General features: G+C 40.9%; 1 protein-coding gene across 1 annotated transcript; it reads left to right on the forward strand.

The window, feature by feature from the left end:
* The first annotated feature begins 455 nt into the window (after positions 1–455).
* Positions 456–21,892, forward strand: LOC120035172 (broad substrate specificity ATP-binding cassette transporter ABCG2-like). The gene is made up of 15 exons (XM_038981995.1): positions 456–689; positions 3,817–3,876; positions 3,988–4,102; positions 4,309–4,461; positions 5,264–5,421; positions 5,705–5,856; positions 6,022–6,120; positions 6,777–7,027; positions 8,571–8,653; positions 10,117–10,206; positions 17,645–17,769; positions 18,092–18,246; positions 19,116–19,205; positions 20,526–20,653; positions 21,198–21,892. Exons 1-15 carry the CDS (start codon positions 460–462, stop codon positions 21,343–21,345), a joined length of 2,037 nt encoding a protein of 678 aa, XP_038837923.1. The 5' UTR covers positions 456–459; the 3' UTR covers positions 21,346–21,892.
* The last annotated feature ends 397 nt before the right edge of the window (positions 21,893–22,289 follow it).

Here is a 22,289-nt window from a genome sequence, read left to right on the forward strand (position 1 = left end):
GAGACTGCTGCCCTATGTACATAGTCATTGAACACTGGTCACTTTAATAATGTTTACATACTGTTTTACCCACTTCATATGTATATGCTGTATTCTAGTCAAGGTTCATCCTATATAATTACTGCTGTACACACCTTTTCTATTCATATACTGTCCATAATGTTTATACACACTATCATATACATATATATATATATATATTTATATTCCGGACTCTGACTTGCTCGTCATGATATTTCTTAATATTTTTATTTTGAGGGATTTGTGTGTATTGTTAGGTATTACTGCACTGTCTGAGCTAGAAATACAAGCATTTCGCTGCACCTGTGATAACATCTGCAAAGTATGTGCATGCAATCTATAACATTTGATTTGAGTAGTGCACTACACAAGGAAAATAGTGTATCAATTTCACTCCTATCCCTTGACCAATCCCCACAGGTCTCACCCCTGCAGATAATGACCGATCGAGCCAATCACATCAGCGTCGCCATGACTGAAGACGTCACGTCCACTAACGGGACGCCCAGGACCAAGGTCATAACCAGCAGCACCATGGTGGAGCTGAACAAGCTGCAGCCCCGGGGCTCCACGGTCAGCTTCCACAGTATCCAGTACAAGGTGAAGCTGAAGACTGGACCGCTCTGCAAGAGGAAGAACACTGCCAGGGAGATACTGGTGGACCTCAAGTGAGTGGAGTTAGTGGATCCTTTGGTCTCATGTACACACAGACACAAGCAGACAAACACACACTTTCAAAGATGCACACACACTCTCATGTATTCTACACACAGGCTTCCACCTTGAAACATGCCCAAACGCACAAGTTTTAGTGATACTAATTGACTAGTGGATGATTAAAGTGAGTTTGATCACATGCATGCACACACACACACACACACACACAGTCCTGTGTGGCTCAGTTGGTAGAGCATGGAGCTTGCAACGCCAAGGATAAAGGTTTGATTCCCGCTGGAGCCACCCATATGAAAAATGTATGCACACATGACTATAAGTCCCTTTGGATAAAAGCGTCTGCTAAATGACATACAATGAGTAAGGTTACATGCACACAATAAGGTGATTATTGTGGATAGTCAGATTAATATAATAGTTTGATGAAAATGTTTACATGCTTTGCAAAAATAACGATTTCCCTAAAAATCCTGTTTACATGGACACATCTGAAGTCAGGCTACCTGATGGCACTCTGTTAAATGCAGAAAATCGGAGAAAAATAAATAAATTGGAAGCATATTTGATTCTGAGTTGGGAAATATAAAGTTTGTATGTGAAAACTACTTCTAAGACTCATACATTCAGTTGTTCCAAACTCACTTCACTCGCGCTAAAGAGGGAGGCTCGCTCGGCTGGTGCTGGCACATGCACAGATCAAATACACCGCTGGAACGCAGATTAAGGTGTTTACATGTCCTAATAATTCAAAAGATTGCTCAGAAAACCAGTTTTTTTTATTGGCATATGCTTACTTCGATTTTGACCTTACGCCGATTTAAGATAAGCAGAGTATTAATCAGTTTAATTTCAAATTATTACTGTGCATGTAAAAATACTCAATAACTAGCTACATTAACACACACACGCCGAAATGCTAGTGGACCTGAAGTTAATATACACTTTGACCACCCAATTACATTTGGTGATTATGAAGCTAATTCGATGTGGATTTATTGGCAGATTCACCTCTTTCTCGCTCTGTGTTGAGCTCGTTTGCTTATGTCTTTCTTGGTACAGCCTCAGTGTATTCCTGCCCACCACCACACCCCTTTACAGTGGTGTAAAGTACTTAAATAAAAATACTTTAAAGTACTACTTAAGTAATTTTTGGGGGTGTCTTTACTTTACATATTTTTGCCAACTTTTACTTCACTATATTCCTAAATAAAATAATGTACTTTTTACTCCATACATTTTTCCTGACACCCAAAAGTACTCGTTATATTTTGACAAGAAAATGGTCTAATTCACACACTTATCAAGAGAGCATCCCTGGTCATCCCTACTGCCTCTGATCTGGTGGACTCACTAAACATAGATGCTTTGTTTGTAAATTATGTCTGAGTGTTGGAGTGTGCCCCTGCTGTCCGTCAACAACAAACAAATGAGAAAATTGTGCCGTCTGGTTTGCTTAATATAAGGACTTTTAAATGATTTATACTTTTGATACTTACGTACATTTTAGCAATTACATTTACTTTCGATACTTAAGTATATTTAAAATCAAATACTTTTAGACTTTTACTCAAGTAATATTTTACTGGGTGACTTTCACTTTTACTTGAGTCATTTTCTACTAAGGTATATTTACTTTTACTCAAGTATGACAATTGGGTACTTTTTCCACCACTGCCCCTTTACTAGTGAATTAAGGGAGTGTTAACAAATTAGGAATGCTTGTGAGTGTCATTGATGGATCTAACTCAATTATAGGAATTAAGTTTGCTGTCTCTCCACTGCTCATGAAGAGGTTTTAGGTGTGTGTGTGTGTGTCAGAGAGAGCGTGAAAGTGAAGTGAAACCAAAAGAGGGAGAGAGATCATTAACACAAGTTGACAAAACATACAGGCCTCTCCATTTGAGATTAGGGCTAGCATACTCAGACCACAATGAACAATAGTGCAGCGGAAAATTCAAATGTCTTTTTTTTTCTGATGGCATTAAATGTACTGGACATTTCCCAGGGAGGAATGCGTAATTTCACACAAGTTTTTGGTCCGTTTCCCCTAGTGTTAATTATATGATATTAAGCATGGTTTCTTGCGTGTAATCTCTTTGATGCACTGTGGAGCAGGCTGCCAAGGAACCATTAAATGCTGTCACGTGATTCTACACTACAAGCCTTTATAATTCAGCTTTTTAATTCAGCTTTTTATATGACAGATACTTTTTTATACCAATTGTGCAAATGTTCTTTGTGGAATCACAATATTTGATTATGTATTCTTGTTTTGGACCATTATACAATGGTATAGATCAAAATAATTCTCAGATTGTTGGAGGTCTTTGGGATCACCGTATTCTTTGTGCTGTTTGAATCGGTTAATTGGAGAACCAAACCTCCTTTTCATTCTGTCACTCTTGTGATTCTTCCGTGTGTATGACTATGCTATAGAGACAATTTTTACACATTAAAACCACACGCCCTTGACACTTGATAAACTTGCTGGACTGGCGTGATAACTTTTGCCGCCATATGTAATGGTTTGATAAGACATTTGCGTAACATTGTGCGTATAGAAAGTAGATTACAAAAATGCTTTGCCCATGACTTGAATGGGTGCTATAAACCTGTCGTAAGCATGTCATAAGGTGCTATAAATCTAGCATTTTGTTTGATGATAAAAGTTCCGTCCTATAATTCTTGGTCCTTAATCAGCTTTTCACAGTTCTGAAAGTGGTTTATGGAGCAACAAAGTTCCTCTGAGATGAAATCAACTTATTTCTTTTTCATAGCCACAATTCCTAGAGTGCAGACTTTTTTATTGGTATTGATTCAATGTTAGGTTCATCTAGCTTTGATTTGACCAACTTAGTCCAACAGTTTGAAATGCTTATGAATGACTCAGTTGTGTGTACACATATCCAAATCCATTTACTGATTTGCAACTGAACTGTAGGCCTATACTCTTATTGATTTTTGTAAGTCTTTCATCATTTAGAATACAGTGCTACACTTCTCATTGGTATAAAACATGATGTAATACAATGTGTGTCGATTACATGTTTATTATGGTAAATATGTGGAATGTTTCAGTGCATCTTAAAATATCTTATGCGTTTTGTCGTTGTCTTGCAGTGGCATCATGAGACCGGGTCTAAATGCTATTCTAGGACCCACTGGAAGTGGAAAGTCCTCGTGAGTATTTTGTTAACGACAACGGTTTATCTTGAAGGCATTACATTGCTTGTTACAAAAAAAAGGTCCCACAGGTTGCCATAGTGATTATTGATCTAACGTTATGGTTAGGTTCCTGGACGTTCTAGCAGCCAGGAAGGACCCCTCTGGTCTCTCAGGGGAGGTGCTGATCGACGGGGCGCCACAACCACCCAACTTCAAGTGCCTCTCCGGCTATGTTGTCCAGGTAAGTCTATTGGCTACCTGTTGTAAACCTTATCGCGACATATTGTCGTAGACCATGGCACAGTTAGAAGAGCATATTCAAAGGAGACATCAAAACTCTAGGGTCCAACAGCAGGAAAAAACAGTGTAGCTACAGTACTTTTTCAAGCTCCTGACCATATTACCCCAGTCAGTGACCTGTGACCTTTGTCTCTGTGACCTCACCAGGACGACGTGGTGATGGGGACTCTGACGGTGAGGGAGAACCTGCGATTCTCTGCTGCGCTGCGTCTGCCCCGCTCCGTGCCCCAGAAAGAGAAGGAGGCCAGGGTCAACGACCTCATCACCGAGCTAGGCCTGACCAAGGTGGCTGACGCAAAGGTACGTTGTAACATAGAATGGAAATGTTGAGACGACTGTTCAGGACTGAATTCATGATAGTACTATGAGCCTATGAGACCAATAGAATTAGGAATTTGAGTTTGAGTAGGACTAAATGCAGTTTAATAGGATCTCTATGATCAAACCGTCCACAGTATTTCCCCTCCACTATATACACTGAGTATACCAAACACCTTCCTAATATTGAGTTGCACCCCCCCACACACAGGGATTCTGGCCCATGTTGACTCCAATGCTTCCCACAGTTGTGTCAAGTTGGCTGGATGTCCTTTGGGTGGTGGACCATTCTTGATACACCCGGGAAACTGTTGAGCGTGGAAAACCCAGCAGCGTTGCAGTTCTTGACAAACTCAAACTGGTGCGCCTGGCACCTACTACCATACCCCATTCAAAGGCATCTTTTGTCTTGCCCGTTCACCCTCTGAATGGCACATATACACAATCCATCTCTCAATGGTCTCAAGGCCTAGAAATCCTTCTTTAACCTGTCTCCTCCCCTTCATCTACACTGATTGAAGTAGATTTAACAAGTGACATCAATAAGGGATCATAGCTTTCACCTGGATTCACCTGGTCAGTCTATGTCATGGAAAGAGCAGGTGTTCTTAATGTTTTGTATACCCATATACCCAAATTCCTTCCTTCTCACCAATGTCTTCCAATGTCATTTTGAAGGTTTCAGGCCATATGAGGGCTATCATGTCATACAAGGCTGTGGTACCATACAGCATATGATAGATGTCCAAGGGCTATCATGTGATGTGATTGTGTTCCTTCCCAGGTTGGTACCCAGATGATCCGGGGAATCTCTGGAGGGGAGAGGAAGAGGACCAACATCGGCATGGAGCTCATCATCGACCCCTCGGTTCTCTTCTTGGATGAACCCACCACGGGCCTGGACGCTAGCACCGCTAACTCTGTCCTGCTGCTGCTCAAAAGGTATCTGTAGCTCTAAACTGTTACTGTAACGGGCCTGGACGCTAGCACCGCTAACTCTGTCCTGCTGCTGCTCAAGAAGGAAAGCCATTTCATTTAATTTCGATTGATTCATAATCGGTGGGGTTAGTGGTAGGCATCCCACGTTTCATATTTGATGCTTTTCTTATTCCCTTCCCTGTTTAATTTGCACCACATTTGTCCTCTAAATGTCCTACCTTTCTTATTGGCTACCCTGTTAAATGTAGACCTCCAGCCCTTTTTTCATTGTTTTATCTCCTTTTAGAATGGCCAATCAGGGACGCACCATCATCATGTCCATCCACCAACCGCGTTACTCCATCTACCGGCTGTTCGACTCCCTGACCCTGCTAGTTAGCGGCAAACAGGTGTACCATGGGCCGGCCCAGAATGCACTGGACTATTTTGCCGACATAGGTAACCTTCAATGTCAATACTACACACAAAGTATAAGGAGATACCGTTGTTGTGTTGTTTAAGAGATAAAGGAAGTTAGATTGATGTAAAAGTCTTGAACGGGACAGAGCAGAATAGAGATTGATATAGGGGAGACTAATGTTCGCATGTGTTGTTGTATCCTAGGTTACGCCTGCGAGGCCCACAACAACCCAGCCGACTTCTTCCTAGACGTCATCAACGGAGACTCTACTGCCACTGCTATGAACAAGATTCAGGGAGAAGGTCATTTTCACACACACACACACACACACACACACACACACACACACACACACACACACACACACACACACACACACACACACACACACACACACACACACACAGTATATGAGTCCAAGTCTCGCAAGCACCTGAAAGGTGCCTTAGAGCCCTGGCAGCATAGTAAAAGAACAAGGGACCCAGCGCTCTAACACAAACAACATCTGCCCCTGCGTCAGTGAGATTAGGGGTGCAGGAGGCTTGGCGTTGCCCAGACAGGGACAGGGGTTGGAGGGAGCGGGCGGCTGATGATGCAGCCAGGGCCTGAGGCTGGAGGCCAGGCAGTTGGATAACCCCCGTTAATCCTATCAGCTCAATGTGAAAAACCCTCTGATCTGTACTGGTACAGTAGGATTTGTTGGCCTTTGAGAGGCTACGGCTAATGCTAATAGCGACAGGCATACACTATTGGTGTGGATTGTGGAAGGAACCGTTTTGGTACAATGGGAGTAGTCAGCCGGATCTCAGACTGGACTTCAATGAATTTGTATCTGGGTCTTTTGCACTTAGGATAAGGGTATGGATTGAAAAATGGGTTGTTGTCATGGGTGAATTAAGGAGTGATGGTCTCCAACCTTTAACAGTGTGTATTGACTCTTGGTTCTCTCCCCTCCTAGACATTGACTTTGAGGAGCTGAGTGGCTCCAGGCAGACCATCGAGGAGCGTCTAGTGGAGGAGTACAGGAACTGCTCCTACTTCAGAGACACCCAGGTCGAGCTGGAGAGGATCACCCAGGGAAAGCAGTACACCACCAAGCCCACGTCCCGTACCATCACCTACAACAGCTCCTTCTTCACCCAGCTACACTGGGTCCTAGGCAGAACCTTCCGGAACCTGGCGCTGAACCCCCAGACCTCCGTCGCACAGGTTAGAACACACACCGATACAGACGCACACACACACAAATACTCACCGGATTTCTATTTGTGAGTTTAAAGCTTAAGAGGTGCTGTACCAATGTCCCCTAAACTCATTTCAAACACACCCCAGTGGGGAGAGGATTCTCAGAATGGTAATGGATTTAGCTACGCTCCTATCACCAACAACCTTATGACTGGACTTACCCTCCGAGCAAGTGACTTGAGAATAGTATGATTTCTAATTGCAGCCCGCGTACTTTTCTCCACTTCACAACAAGCTCTTTTGCGCTTAAAGGGTGACGGAGTTGGCGGGAGGAGGGAGTTCTGACGACTTAGTGCCCTCATTAGTCATCCAAGGCAACAACATGCCATCAGAAGTATCTCACTTCAAGAATTATTAACAGCTAATTGGCCTCATAGTAAATCGACAATAATCCCAGACTGGGGTCTGGATCTTAAAGGCTAGAGGGCTGGAGACCTAGCTAATCAGCTTTGCTGACTGTTGTGACCCTGCTGTTGCCTCTCCGGGCCTAGAACTGAAGTGATATCATATCTGGCCACAGCTCCCCCCCCCCCAGTGGCCAGAGCCCAGACCTTTGTCACATGATCGCTCCATGACCCGCGCTGGGCTTCCACATGAGGGGCTTGGGGAATGAGGTGAAAAAGGCTCAACCTTATTAGCTTATCCTCTCACCCTGGGAACCGCGCTGGGGCCGGTTAGGCCTGTCATAAGATGTAAATCGTCAGGATTAAAACAAATGTCGCTCCGGAGATTTCACCCTTTCTCTCTTTGTTTTCTCTCTTTCTTACCCAACATGGACTACCGGTCTGTGGATGAGGGAGAGTGTGGAGAGCGCTGATTCGGTGTAGTTTTTGTGGGAATATACCTAGTTTTAAGAATGTCCACATTCTTAATGGACTAATCAGGTTCTATCAGGGTTCTTAATGGACTAATCAGGTTCTATCAGGGTTCTTAATGGACTAATCAGGTTCTTAATGGACTAATCAGGTTCTATCAGGGTTCTTAATGGCCTAATCAGGTTCTATCAGGGTTCTTCATGAACTAATCAGGTTCTATCAGGATTCTTCATAAACTAATCAGGTTCTATCAGGATTCTTAATGGACTAATCAGGTTCTATCAGGATTCTTCATGAACCAATCAGGTTCTATCAGGATTCTTAATGGACTAATTAGGTTATATCAGGGTTAGACCCTTTGACTCTGCAAGGCCAGGAGAAGTAGTGATACTTCTCCTGACCTTTGTATTCATCATAGCATCTTACCTAACTGTACTTCTCTGAGAGAGAGCTAAACCCTTTTTTCTATAGACCTAAAGAGATGTGTTTACATTAAAACGTGCCTGGACCTTTGCTCACAATGGGCTCCCTCATGCGACTGAAATCTCAGTTGTGTAAGGCATATTGTCAGACATATAAGATTGTTTACTCCCCAATGCCACGGCGCATGATGTAAAATATGACGTTATGATTGTCTGATTTGCTGACCTTTGACCTGGCTACTAAACTTACGATGTTTCTCTTTTGGGCAGCTGGGAGTCACCATTTTTCTGGCTCTTATTGTGGGCGCCATTTTCTTCGGGGTGAAGGACGACCAGAGTGGAATACAGAACAGGTGGGGGAAACATTTTTATCACAACACTTAAATCCATCTCAGAATGGGATGTAAGTTGATCTGATTTCGATTAATCTGTAGACTGAAACTGATGGTAACCCATGGGGCAGAACAACGGCAGTGTCTGCCTGTAAAGGTTAGGTTAGTAAATGACTCTTTGGGAGAGAGATGTTATAACAGGATAATGCAGACATATACACTGCCGTTCAAAAGTTTGGGGTCATTTAGAAATGTCTTTGTTTTTGAAAGAAAAAAAATTGTCCATTAAAATAACATCAAATTGATCAGAAATACAGTGTAGACATTGTTAATGTTGTAAATGAGTATTGTAGCTGGAAACGGCAGATTTTGAATGGAATATCTACATAGGCGTATAGAGGCCCATTATCAGCAACCATCACTCCTGTGTTCCAATGGCATGTTGTGTTAGCTAATCCAAGTTTATCATTTCAAAAGACTAATTGATCATTAGAAAACCCTTTTGCAATTATGTTAGCACAGCTGAAAACTGTTGTTCTGATTAAAGAAGCAATAAAACTGCCCTTTAGACTAGTTTAGTATTTTTTTAGCATCAGCATTTGTGGGTTCAATTACAGGCTCAAAATGGCCAGAAACAAAGAACTTTCTTCTGAAACTTGTCAGTCTATTCTTGTTCTGAGAAATGAAGGCTATTTAATTCGAGAAATTGTCAAGAAACTGAAGATCTCGTACAATGCTGTGTACTACTCCCTTCACAGAACAGCGCAAACTGGCGCTAACCAGAATAGAAAGAGGAGTGGGAGGCCCCCGTGCACAACTGAGCAAAAGGACAAGTACATTAGAGTGTCTTTAACTAGTGTATTAATCTGCTTACAATAATCAGGATTTTGCTCATTATTTTATTGGTACAATCACACCTGGGTTCAAATACATGTGTGTTTGAGTTATGTAGTATTTAGAAACGTATTTTTCTGTGTATTTGAGTATTTTCAAATACATAGCCCAAACAATTACTTTTAATTGAGTATTTGAATGGTTATTTGTATAAAAAATATTTAAAAAATCTCTGCCAAGTTGTATTTCAAATACTCAAATACACTCCCATATATTTAACCCAGGTATTTGAAAATAGTATTTGAAATAAGTATTTGAAAATACTGACAAATAGTTTCCAAGTGTATTTCCAATACATTCAAATATTCAACAACCTGTCTTTTCAAATAAACTGTATCTTAATACTTACTTTGAATGTATGTGAAAGTAATTGAGATATTTAAAATAGTATTTGAACCCAGGTCTGGGTCCAATTAGACCTACAGTACGACTCCACTCCCTTGGTCTCTTTAGTCTGAAGGCCGATGGAGTACACACACAGCAAAACATTTAGCATTCATTTCAATAGGGGTTTACCCCCTTTCATTCCATGCATGACTGGGCAGAACATAAAGATTTCATGTCATGACTTGATGTTTCCCCTCTTGTAGGATTGGTGCTCTTTTCTTCATCACCACCAACCAATGTTTCAGCACGCTGTCCGCTGCCGAACTCTTCATCACAGAGAGGAAGCTGTTTGTGTACGTACTGTAGTAGATCAGTGGCACCACTATAACCTGGTCTCTTTGAAATATAGAATATGGGGGTGTGAGCATGCGGGTCTGGCCAGATGAGATGTAGTCATTGTTTGTGTGTGTCTGTAAGTTGTTGTTCGTATATATAAGGTTGGATCTGTAGTGGAGGAAAAATGAAGAAAAAATATATTATAAAACAACAAATCTCAATCTCTCTATGATATATACAGTGGGGAGAACAAGTATTTGATACACTGCCGATTTTGCAGGTTTTCCTACTTACAAAGCATGTAGAGGTCTGTAATTTTTATCATAGGTACACTTCAATTGTGAGAGATAGAATCTAAAACAAAAATCCAGAAAATCACATTGTATGATTTTTAAGTAATTAATTTGCATTTTATTGCGTGACATAAGTATTTTTTTTTTTTTTTTTTTTTTTTTTTTTGGGGGGTGGATCAGCTTAATATTGCGGAAAGAATGTTGCTTCCAATGTAATTGTCTGCATCATTTCCAATCCCCCATATTTTTTTGGGTAAATATATATATCCATTCACGTATGCATACATATACACATATATACATACACATACCTACATAGACATACATACTTTTTTAAAGAGTATACCTTTATTATTATTCCCCGCAAACCCTACCACCGATCCCCCAATTGGAGTAAACTGATAAACATTTCTGTTTTTACCTTCAATTTATACATCTTATACACATTTTACAGACACAGTCTACTTTATAATAGTTCTCTCTTGTTTGTTCTTAGTCCTTCCTCTATTTCTGTTGTCCATCCAGTTTGATTTCCACTTGTAACTGTGCTATTTCACAATAGCTCCGCACCTATACACATTTCACAGATCCCGTATGCCCTACATTGTTTATCTTGTTATTAGTCCCACCCTTCAGCTCCACTCAACCTTTCCCATCTATCTTCCAACATCATCCATTTCGGATTTTTATTTGCCATATATTTTTCAACTGTGCTGTGATGCTTCACAAAAGATTTGAATCTTCCTATTCTCATAGCTTCCACGGATTGTAAATTAAAAATAAACATTTTTGCTAAAATAATTATTATATTATTGATTGATTGACTATGGCTTTTCAAATCCCCCAGTATTGCTATCTGTAGCGTTAGTTCTACGCAAATGTTGCAATTCTTCAACCATTCCTGGACCTGTGACCAAAAACGAGCTACATGCGGACAATACCAAAATAAATGGTCTAATGACTCTGCCTCCTCACAGCAGAATCTACAGAGCTGGGAAGATTGTATCCCCCATATATATAACATTCTATTAGTTGCAAGAATTTTGTACAATAATTTAAATTGAAAAATTCGAAGTTTTGAATCCGGCGTTGTTTTGCGTATCAATTCATACACCATGTGCCATGGAATGGGTACATCGAAAATCTCTTCCCAACTATTTTGCAATTTATATGGCACAGCTGTAAGTTTTTTGGTCCTTAAATGAAATTGGTATATGTTTTTATTTATCACACTTTTCTTTAACCATTTATGTTCTTTAATATAAGGCCGACATACAAGTTCCTTACTTTTATCCCCTTCCACCTGCCTCTTCCATTTTTGTGGTAATGCTGCAATTAATTGGTTGTAATTTTGGGTAGAGCAGACATTTCCATATGTCTGCGTTAGCTGCATGTGTGACATTACTCCACCAGTCCTATTTATGATATCATTCACAAAAATGATACCTTTTTTAAACATTTCTTCGATAAATACAGTTTTTTTATCAATTACTATATTTGAATTTAACCACAAGATTTGTTGTACTATTTGTTCCGTCCTTTCAGGTGGATTAAACTGAAATTGCAACCAACTTTCTAAGGCTTGCTTAAAAAATAAAGATATTTTGGAGATTATTTCCTTTTCAAGCAACCGAAAGTGAGCAGGTGTAATCTGAATAAAGGGAAAAAGGCCCTTCTTGAACATAGGATGAGACATTCGTACCAATCTACTAGAGAACCAGTTTGGATTTAAGTATAACTTTTGTATGACTGATGCCTTTAGTGAGAGGTCTAATGCTTTAATATTTAATAATTTCTGCCCTCCGAATTCATATTCGTTATATAAATAGGCCCTTTTAATTTTATCTGGCTTGCCGTTCCAAATAAAATGGAATATTTTTTGTTCATATAATTTAAAAAGCAGGTCACTAGGTGTAGGCAAAACCATAAGCAAATAGGTAAACTGTGATATGATTAAAGAGTTAATCAGGGTGATTTTCCCACAAATAGACAGGTATTTTCCTTTCCATGGTAGCAAGATCTTATCTATTTTTGCTAACTTTCTATAAAAATTTATTGGAGTGAGATCATTTCTTTCTTTTGGGATTTGTATACCGAGTATGTCCACATCACCGTCAGACCATTTAATTGGTAAACTACATGGCAATGTAAAATGTGTATTTTTTAGTGATCCAATACGTAATATGGTACATTTATCATAATTTGGTTTTAATCCAGAGAGGATAGCAAATATATCTAGATCCTCTAAGAGGCCGTGGAGAGATTCTAGTTGTGGTTTTAAAAGAAAACATGAATCATCAGCGTACAATGACACCTTAGTTTTTAGGCCCTGGATTTCTAATCCCTTAATATTAATGTTTGATCTAATTTTAACAGCTAACATTTCGATGGCAATAATAAATAGATATGCCGATAGTGGACAACCTTGTTTTACTCCTCTAGATAGTTTAAAACTTTCTGAGATGTAGCCATTATTTACTATTTTACACCTAGGGTTACTATACATAATTTTTACCCATTTTATAAGAGATTCCCCAAAATTGAAATATTCTAGGCATTTATATATAAACTCCAGTCGTACTTTATCAAAAGCCTTTTCAAAATCAGCTATGAAAACCAGGCCTGGTGTCCCCGATATTTCATAGTGTTCTATTGTTTCCAGTACTTGCCTTATATTATCTCCAATGTATCGTCCATGTAAAAAACCTGTCTGATTAGGATGAATAATATCTGACAAAACTTTTTTTATTCTATGCGCCAAGCATTTTGCTAGGATTTTTGCATCACAACACTGAAGTGTAAGAGGTCTCCAATTTTTTAAATGGACTGGATCTTTATATATACCACTTGGGTCCTGTTTCAGTAATAATGATATCACACCTTCTTGTTGCGTGTCTGATAATCTATCATTTATATAGGAGTGGTTAAAACAAGCTAATAATGGTCCTTTGAGTATATCAAAAAAATGTTTGTATACTTCCACTGGTATGCCATCCAGTCCTGGAGTTTTCCCATCCTTAAAGGCCCCAATTGCATCAAGTAGTTCCTCCTCTGTAATTAGGCCTTCACATGAGTCTTTCTGTACAGATGTTAATTTTACATTATTATTAGGGAAAAAATCCATACAATTAGTTTCAGTTAGTGGAGATGGAGGAGCCTGAAATGAAAATATATTCTTAAAGTACTTTACTTCCTCTTTCAAAATATCATTTGGTGAATCATGCGTGACTCCATCATTTGTAACAAGTTTTAATACGTTTTTTTTGGTAGCATTTCTATATTGAAGATTGAAAAAGAATTTGGTGCATTTTTCCCCATATTCCATCCAGTTCGCTTTATTTTTGTAATATATTACACTGGATCTTTCTTGAATAAGTTCCTCCATTTCTTTTTGTTTTTCCTCTAACTTATTCTGTGCCTCTATGGTACCGTTTTTATTGTTATCTAACTGTACTGTTAGTCCTTCAATTTCCTTTGTTAATATGGACTCTTTTGATCGAAATTGCTTTTGTTTTATAGATGAGTACTGAATTGCATGGCCTCTAAAGCCACACTTAAAAGTGTCCCATACAATATGGGGATCTGCTGTACCTATGTTATGTCTAAAAAAGTCAGTTATAAATTCTTCTGTCCTAGTTCTAAACAATTTATCATCTAGTAGGCTTTGATTAAATTTCCAATATCCTCGCCCACGTGGAAATTCTGTAAGAGTAATATATATGCCAATTATGTGATGGTCCGACCGCATTCTGTCCCCTATCAAACACTTTTTAACTTTTGGTGCCAGAGAGAATGATATAAGAAAGTAGTCAAGGCGACTAGCTTGATTAAGCCTCCGCCATGTATATCTCACTAGGTCAGGGTATTTAAGTCTCCATATATCCACTAATTCCAATATATCCATGACATTCCTGATTTCCTTAAGTGCCTGAGGGTGATAGTTTGTAGTGTGATTTCCTTTCCGGTCCATAGAGGTATTTAAGACCGTATTAAAATCTCCCACTATAATAATAGAGTCTAGTGTTGCTTGTAGAGTTGATACATTCTTATATATATTGTCAAAGAAGCTTGGATCATCATTATTCGGACCGTATAGGTTAATAAGCCATATATGTTTATTGTCCAATAACATATTTAAAATAATCCATCTACCTTGAGGATCTGTTTGGACAAGTTGCACATTTGGATCAAAGTTATTATTAATTAAAACCATCACCCCTTTTGAATTTCTTTGCCCATGGGAGAAATATATTTCGCCCCCCCAGTTCTTTTTCCACAAAACTTCATCTAAAACTGTCGAATGGGTTTCCTGTAAACAGTAGATATTATAATCCTTCTCTTTTAGCCAGGTAAATACTGATCGTCTTTTCTTATTATCTGCTAAGCCATTACAATTGTAACTGGCTATACTTATTTCACCACTTACCATAATGAGACACACCTTTCAATTATTTTTATCAAAATATATGTTTGTAAACGTCCTATTAAAAAGTAACATAATGATTGAGTGTCTATATAGTTGTACCATGACATTTGCATCTCCACTAAGCAAACCTCCAATTGGTCCCCACTATTCCACCCGCCAAAAGCCCCCATCTCGAGTTGGGTTGTCATCCCAATGACCGGCAGACCACCCCCGACCCCCCGCATCGCACAGCCCCGGACCGACTGGGATCCATCCTTCGAAAAGTGCACACAGCGCCATCCACCGAACCGAAGCAGATCCATTGCCAAATGCATTTCCATCGCCCTCACCTCTATTTTTATTACATATTGCTGTGAATCATCCTCTATAGTCCCTAACATCTTTTACTTCTTCCTTCGCAACAGTTGTGGGATACACACATACACCCACACACATTCAGCCCTTACCCCCACACAACCATAAGCTCACCCTCTCAACAATTGCACCATCCCAGAGCCCAACTCAAGATGGATCATGATTTACAAATGTACTTGCAGTTGCAGCTGCATGAGAAGGCCTGCAAGACCGCGCAAAAAATGAGCATAAATGTAGAGATTTATTTACCATTGTCACATCCTAAATGATGGAGGTCAAATGTACACCTTCTTCCTGAAACACCCACAATACGGTCATCCATTTTGACCATGTTCCCAAGCATCTCCATGCAGTCCGACTTGATTTCGTGCCACCAGGGCCACAATAATATACCCCCTCTCTGAATGTCCGAGTGTGACCCCCTCCCCATGGGTTACTGCAGCTAGTGTTGCCAGCACTGCCACTGCCTGGGTGGGGGCACCCCACCGGAATCCCCACCGGCTAGGTACAAGGTCGTCAAGGTTCTCATTAGCAGCTTTGAGAATTTCCTTGTTTATTATGCTCTCCCTTTAGGGGGCTTTGGCTTTGCAGGACCAACCCTGCCAAGCAGGCTCAGAATCTTGAGGGGGCAGTGCTGCTCTTGGTCCCTGACCTCATTTTGGCTGCATACAGACCGCTTACAGCATGCACATAAAACAGTTAGGGACTTCTCCTTAGTATCTGGGCCATTCATGTGGGTGTCTAGGGTATAGGGCCATGGACCGTACCATTAAAATAGGATAATAAATAATTAGATATAATTTATTTAAAAAATGTAGTTCCCCATGATAGGACAATAAATAAATAAGACGTATAATTCATTATAAAAGTATATCCATCATCTGAACAACATTGAAAGCCCTCTCATACCCGGCCCACAGCAATACACTGGCTCTGGGATATGCAACTATTTCATTACTCACTCACTCAACTTTCCAAACATAACAAATAAAAATAAACACACACCACACCATCCACACATACTGTGCCTTCTGTTTACTTAGTTTTTATCTTCACTATGTAGAAATAGTGCTTGTGTTCAATTAGTTATATATGAAGATTTATAGAAAAGCTATATTTTGTATTGTATTGTTACAATCAATAACCGGGCTTGAATTGTGTTTATTTTCCTCATCTATGAGAACTTTGTAATTTTTAAAATAACCATGGAGTAGTCTTTGTGTCTCTGAACAACTGGTTATCAATATATAGTTTATCAACGACGAGAGCTACTCGTTTCGCTTTTAATCTATTTTCTTTGAAAATTGGATACAGAACTTTGCGCCGTTCTGAAATTTCTTTCGGAAACTGATCATTCATGCCAATTTTGGTCCCAGCAAGTCTTTTACCCAGGCTTTTAACCATTATTTTATCTTTAAATGAAGCAAATTTGGCAACGATTGGGCGTTCGTACCTCTGCCCTCTCTGTCCGAGGCGGTGTACACGTTCAAGTTGGATCTTATCGATAACTTCGCGTGACATAAGTATTTGATACATCAGAAAAGCAGAACTTAATATTTGGTACAGAAACCTTTGTTTGCAATTACAGAGATCATACGTTTCCTGTAGTTCTTGACCAGGTTTGCACACACTGCAGCAGGGATTTTGGCCCACTCCTCCATACAGACCTTCTCCAGATCCTTCAGGTTTCGGGGCTGTCGCTGGGCAATACGGACTTTCAGCTCCCTCCAAAGATTTTCTATTGGGTTCAGGTCTGGAGACTGGCTAGGCCACTCCAGGACCTTGAGATGCTTCTTACGGAGCCACTCCTTAGTTACCCTGGCTGTGTGTTTTGGGTCATTGTCATGCTGGAAGACCCAGCCACGACCCATATTCAATGCTCTTACTGAGGGAAGGAGGTTGTTGGCCAAGATCTCGCCATACATGGCCCCATCCATCCTCCCCTCAATACGGTGCAGTCGTCCTGTCCCCTTTGCAGAAAAGCATCCCCAAAGAATGATGTTTCCACCTCCATGCTTCACGGTTGGGATGGTGTTCTTGGGGTTGTACTCATCCTTCTTCTTCCTCCAAACACGGCGAGTGGAGTTTAGACCAAAAAGCTCTATTTTTGTCTCATCAGACCACACGACCGTCTCCCATTTCTCCTCTGGATCATCCAGATGGTCATTGGCAAACTTCAGACGGGCCTGGACATGCGCTGGCTTGAGCAGGGGGACCTTGCGTGCGCTGCAGGATTTTAATCCATGACGGCGTAGTGTGTTACTAATGGTTTTGAAATACCCCGGCAAGCATTAGTTCCAAATGGCCCTAGCCAAGGAAGTTAGAAAATAAACCACTCAGTATGAGTTCATGTAGACTTCTTGTCTTTGTTGTCCCCAACAGCCATGAGTACATCAGCGGCTATTACAGAGTCTCAGTCTACTTCCTGTCCAAGATCCTGTCTGACGTCATCACCCTGCGCACCATCCCCGCCATCATCTTCAGCTGCGTGGTGTACTTCATGATAGGTGGGTTGGATGCACAACATGGGAATGAGACATTTGCATTTATGAAGATTACATTTGAATTGTCAAGATGGAAGGAAAGTAGAGAGGGACATAGAGTAGATGTTGAGGTAGCTAGCACACAAGCATTTCCCTGCACCTTTTATACCTGCTGTATACACTGTGTACGTGACAAATACAATTCGATTTGAGACGGTAATGGCACAGACAGTAAAAGGTCAAGAAAGGTCAAGACGGCTCAAACCCTCTGCAGAGGGGCGTGTACCCTACCACTCAAAACCAGACTCTGAAATGATCTTAAAATTCAAGTTTGTCTCTCCTGCAGGTTTCAAAACCACTCCGACAGCCTTCTTCATCTTCATGTTCACCGTGACCCTGGTGGCCTACACAGCCACCGCCATGACCATGGCCATCTCTGCCGACCAGAGTGTGGTGGCAATGGCCAACATCTTCATGACCATCAGCTTCGTCTTCATGATGGTGAGTGTAGGGACGAGGGTGTAATGCGGTGGCCACATGCGCGCGGTGGGGTACTCAGGGACGCGCAGGGTGCACCTGAGTTGTATTGCAATGCCAGTTATGGTTCAAGTTCAGCGCTGTCCCACTAGTATTACTTGCTAGTTATGTATAGACATAAGTATAAGCTAGCGTTGCATACCAAGGGTACACATGGATATTACAGTGGGGAATGGCCGTCATCTTTTCTAGCCTTGGATTAAAATTATGTAGGATCTGTGGTGTTATTGTCTGTCTTTCTGTTTGATCTTTCGATAGGTTCTGTGGTGTTAAGCCTAAAATAAGATTAAGATCACTTTATTTGTCAATTGCACACGGGGTCCAACCGAAATTTGACTTTTAACCCCACCCCTCTGAAAGACCCATATGCATACAATCCAGGTTTTGTAGATATGTGGGGGGCTGCCACACTGGGCACCCAGGGGGCTCTTGTTGTGGGGGGTTAAGTGCCTTGCTGAAGGGCAAAACGGTAGGGAACAGCATCTAGGATTTGATACCAGCAACCCTCCGGTTGCCAGCTCTCTTCCCGACAGATTACTTCTTGTCAGACCCGGGATCCGAACTGGCAACCCTCCGGTTGCGGGTTTGCCTCTTTAACGCTCCGGTTGCTGGTTGCTGGCTCGCCTCTCTAACCGCTAGGCTACCTGCCGATCAACTCTCTCTCTGTGGCTGTGTTGGATCCTTGGGGCGATAACATTATTGTATCTTGTTCTGCTTGTTGGGCTCCTTCCATCTTACCAGGTCTGTCTTGTAAAATGGCAATTTCCTGGTCAAATTGCAATTTAGTGCGGGGATCCTCATTGGTGAATTAATATTTATTGATGTTTTGTCAGATCTTCTCAGGTCTGCTGGTGAACCTGCCCAGTATCATGAACTGGCTGGCCTGGTTGAAGTACCTCAGTATCCCTCGCTACGGTCTAACAGTAAGTACCTCAGTATCCCTCGCTACGGTCTAACAGTAAGTACCTCAGTATCCCTCGCTACGGTCTAACAGTAAGTACCTCAGTATCCCTCGCTACGGTCTAACAGTAAGTACCTCAGTATCCCTCGCTACGGTCTAACAGTAAGTACCTCAGTATCCCTCGCTACGGTCTAACAGTAAGTACCTCAGTATCCCTCGCTACGGTCTAACAGTAAGTACCTCAGTATCCCTCGCTACGGTCTAACAGTAAGTACCTCAGTATCCCTCGCTACGGTCTAACAGTAAGTACCTCAGTATCCCTCGCTACGGTCTAACAGTAAGTACCTCAGTATCCCTCGCTACGGTCTAACAGTAAGTACCTCAGTATCCCTCGCTACGGTCTAACAGTAAGTACCTCAGTATCCCTCGCTACGGTCTAACAGTAAGTACCTCAGTATCCCTCGCTACGGTCTAACAGTAAGTACCTCAGTATCCCTCGCTACGGTCTAACAGTAAGTACCTCAGTATCCCTCGCTACGGTCTAACAGTAAGTACCTCAGTATCCCTCGTTACGGTCTAACAGTAAGTACCTCAGTATCCCTCGCTACGGTCTAACAGTAAGTACCTCAGTATCCCTCGCTACGGTCTAACAGTAAGTACCTCAGTATCCCTCGCTACGGTCTAACAGTAAGTACCTCAGTATCCCTCGCTACGGTCTAACAGTAAGTACCTCAGTATCCCTCGTTACGGTCTAACAGTAAGTACCTCAGTATCCCTCGCTACGGTCTAACAGTAAGTACCTCAGTATCCCTCGCTACGGTCTAACAGTAAGTACCTCAGTATCCCTCGCTACGGTCTAACAGTAAGTACCTCAGTATCCCTCGCTACGGTCTAACAGTAAGTACCTCAGTATCCCTCGCTACGGTCTAACAGTAAGTACCTCAGTATCCCTCGCTACGGTCTAACAGTAAGTACCTCAGTATCCCTCGCTACGGTCTAACAGTAAGTACCTCAGTATCCCTCGCTACGGTCTAACAGTAAGTACCTCAGTATCCCTCGCTACGGTCTAACAGTAAGTACCTCAGTATCCCTCGCTACGGTCTAACAGTAAGTACCTCAGTATCCCTCGCTACGGTTTAACAGTAAGTACCTCAGTCAGCCACAACCTCTTAATTGATCTAGTGAAATGTTGCCATACTGTATTAATAAGAATAATTTATTCAACTTTTATAGCGCTATTCATTACATATAGAATTGTTTTAAATATTAATATATACAGTATTGTATTATATACTATAATAAAACTGTATTACTAAGTATTGCAACGTTTCTTAATGACTAGGCCCTAGAGATCAACGAGTTTGTGGGGTTGAAGTTCTGTGAGGACTCTACCGTTCGCACCACCATGTCTCCTGGCTCTGGCATGATGACCAACTGCAGTATGAACACTACTCACGCTCTCGGGATAACGTGAGTAACGTAATACACACACTGTGGAAGTTGTCTTTATATTTTTTGCTTAGAAATAGTGATAGATGTTGGTTGACTTAAATACGGTTTATAGGGTATATAACTAGTATTATCAGTAGGCTACATACATGCTGTCATTAAGTGCAGTGCCTATGGTCACTGTAGTACCTCTAGCACCATCTACTGAGGAAATCATTGTAGATGGAGCAGCAGTTGTGTGTTAGCTAGATCCCCTACCGTACATTAGAGAATGGCTTATTTCAATAAGGCATCATTACTGGGTATCAATAGCAGTGAAGGCTGAATTATTTGATACAATTAAAAAATATATATTAGCGAATTAACACAATTGTCCTACAACGCAATAAAATTTGACCCACAGAGTCCTTTTCAGCTGAAAACTCAAATTAGTTCAGGTTCAGGTTTCAGTCCGTTTCAAAACACTTTCTTCCTATTTAACGTGACCCAGCCTTGCCTGCCCACGGGATCCCATAGATACACAGTGGTGAACGTTTGTTTGGTCTTCTCTCCCATCTCATTCCAGGTGCACAGGGGAACAATACCTGGACTACCTAGGAATAGAATACACTACATGGGGCCTATGGGAAAACCACGTTGCCTTGGCAATAATGACACTCATTTTCCTGGTCATCGCCTATCTGAAGCTGCGGTTTATTAAGAAGTTCACATAGGAAGTGTTTTACTTTGCCTTACAATTCACTCCTCTGTGGTTATATCAATGACAAACTGCCAGTAGTTTCTCTCTCCATACATATGTTATAACATGAAGCAGTGTGCCTATGGTTTGCACTAAGACAGGTTAAATGGGTAGTTCAGCCAAATTACATATTCATTTCCTGGACAAGTGGAGACTGCAATCCACGCTTTGGCTTTGCTGAACTAGCTACACTAGCACTGTAAATTAGTAATTTGGCTGAACTGTCACTTTAATGTTCAATATCTATGCATGAATGTACATTTTCACCACATGAATATTAATGTGGAATCTTTGCCCTCCAGTAGTCATTGTTCTCATGTTGACTGCTGTGTTTATTTGGTAGCATTTGTTCCAGTCTAGTACGAGACTATGCCTTGGAATTTAGTTCATCGTTTCTATTTATAGAGGAACTGAACTAATTTATTTGAAAAATTATGATGAATTATGTTTATATGTAAAAAATTATGAATTACTTTTATTAGTGCTTTTTTTGTGTGTAATCATTGAATTGTTTGTTTCTATTGTGTTTATTACCTTTTTATCTATACTAGTTTTTGGAAACAATGCTTTTATAAACATTTTCATGTAACTTTGCGAGTGGTAATTATGTACCTACCATCAATGTATAGCCAAAATCAACGATACCAACAGTTGACAACGTGGTTCCAATGGACCATATGCAATAAATGCCTGACTCCTAGAACACATACAGAGGCCTAAATGGTCACCTTGTGAGACCTTTTAGTAACAGAGAGACCTTTTTGGTGACAGAGCAGGCGTCTCGTCTCCAGAACAGGCATGTAGGTCAATAGAGGGTGTAATCCTATTTAAACTCACTTAATCCCCCAACATATAGCAACTCCAATCAAACCCGGTTCAATGTACACGACAGGTCCATTACGGACACCTTATATTCAA

The sequence above is a fragment of the Salvelinus namaycush genome, chromosome 42 (assembly GCF_016432855.1).
Source record: "Salvelinus namaycush isolate Seneca chromosome 42, SaNama_1.0, whole genome shotgun sequence".
Lineage (NCBI taxonomy): Eukaryota > Metazoa > Chordata > Actinopteri > Salmoniformes > Salmonidae > Salvelinus > Salvelinus namaycush.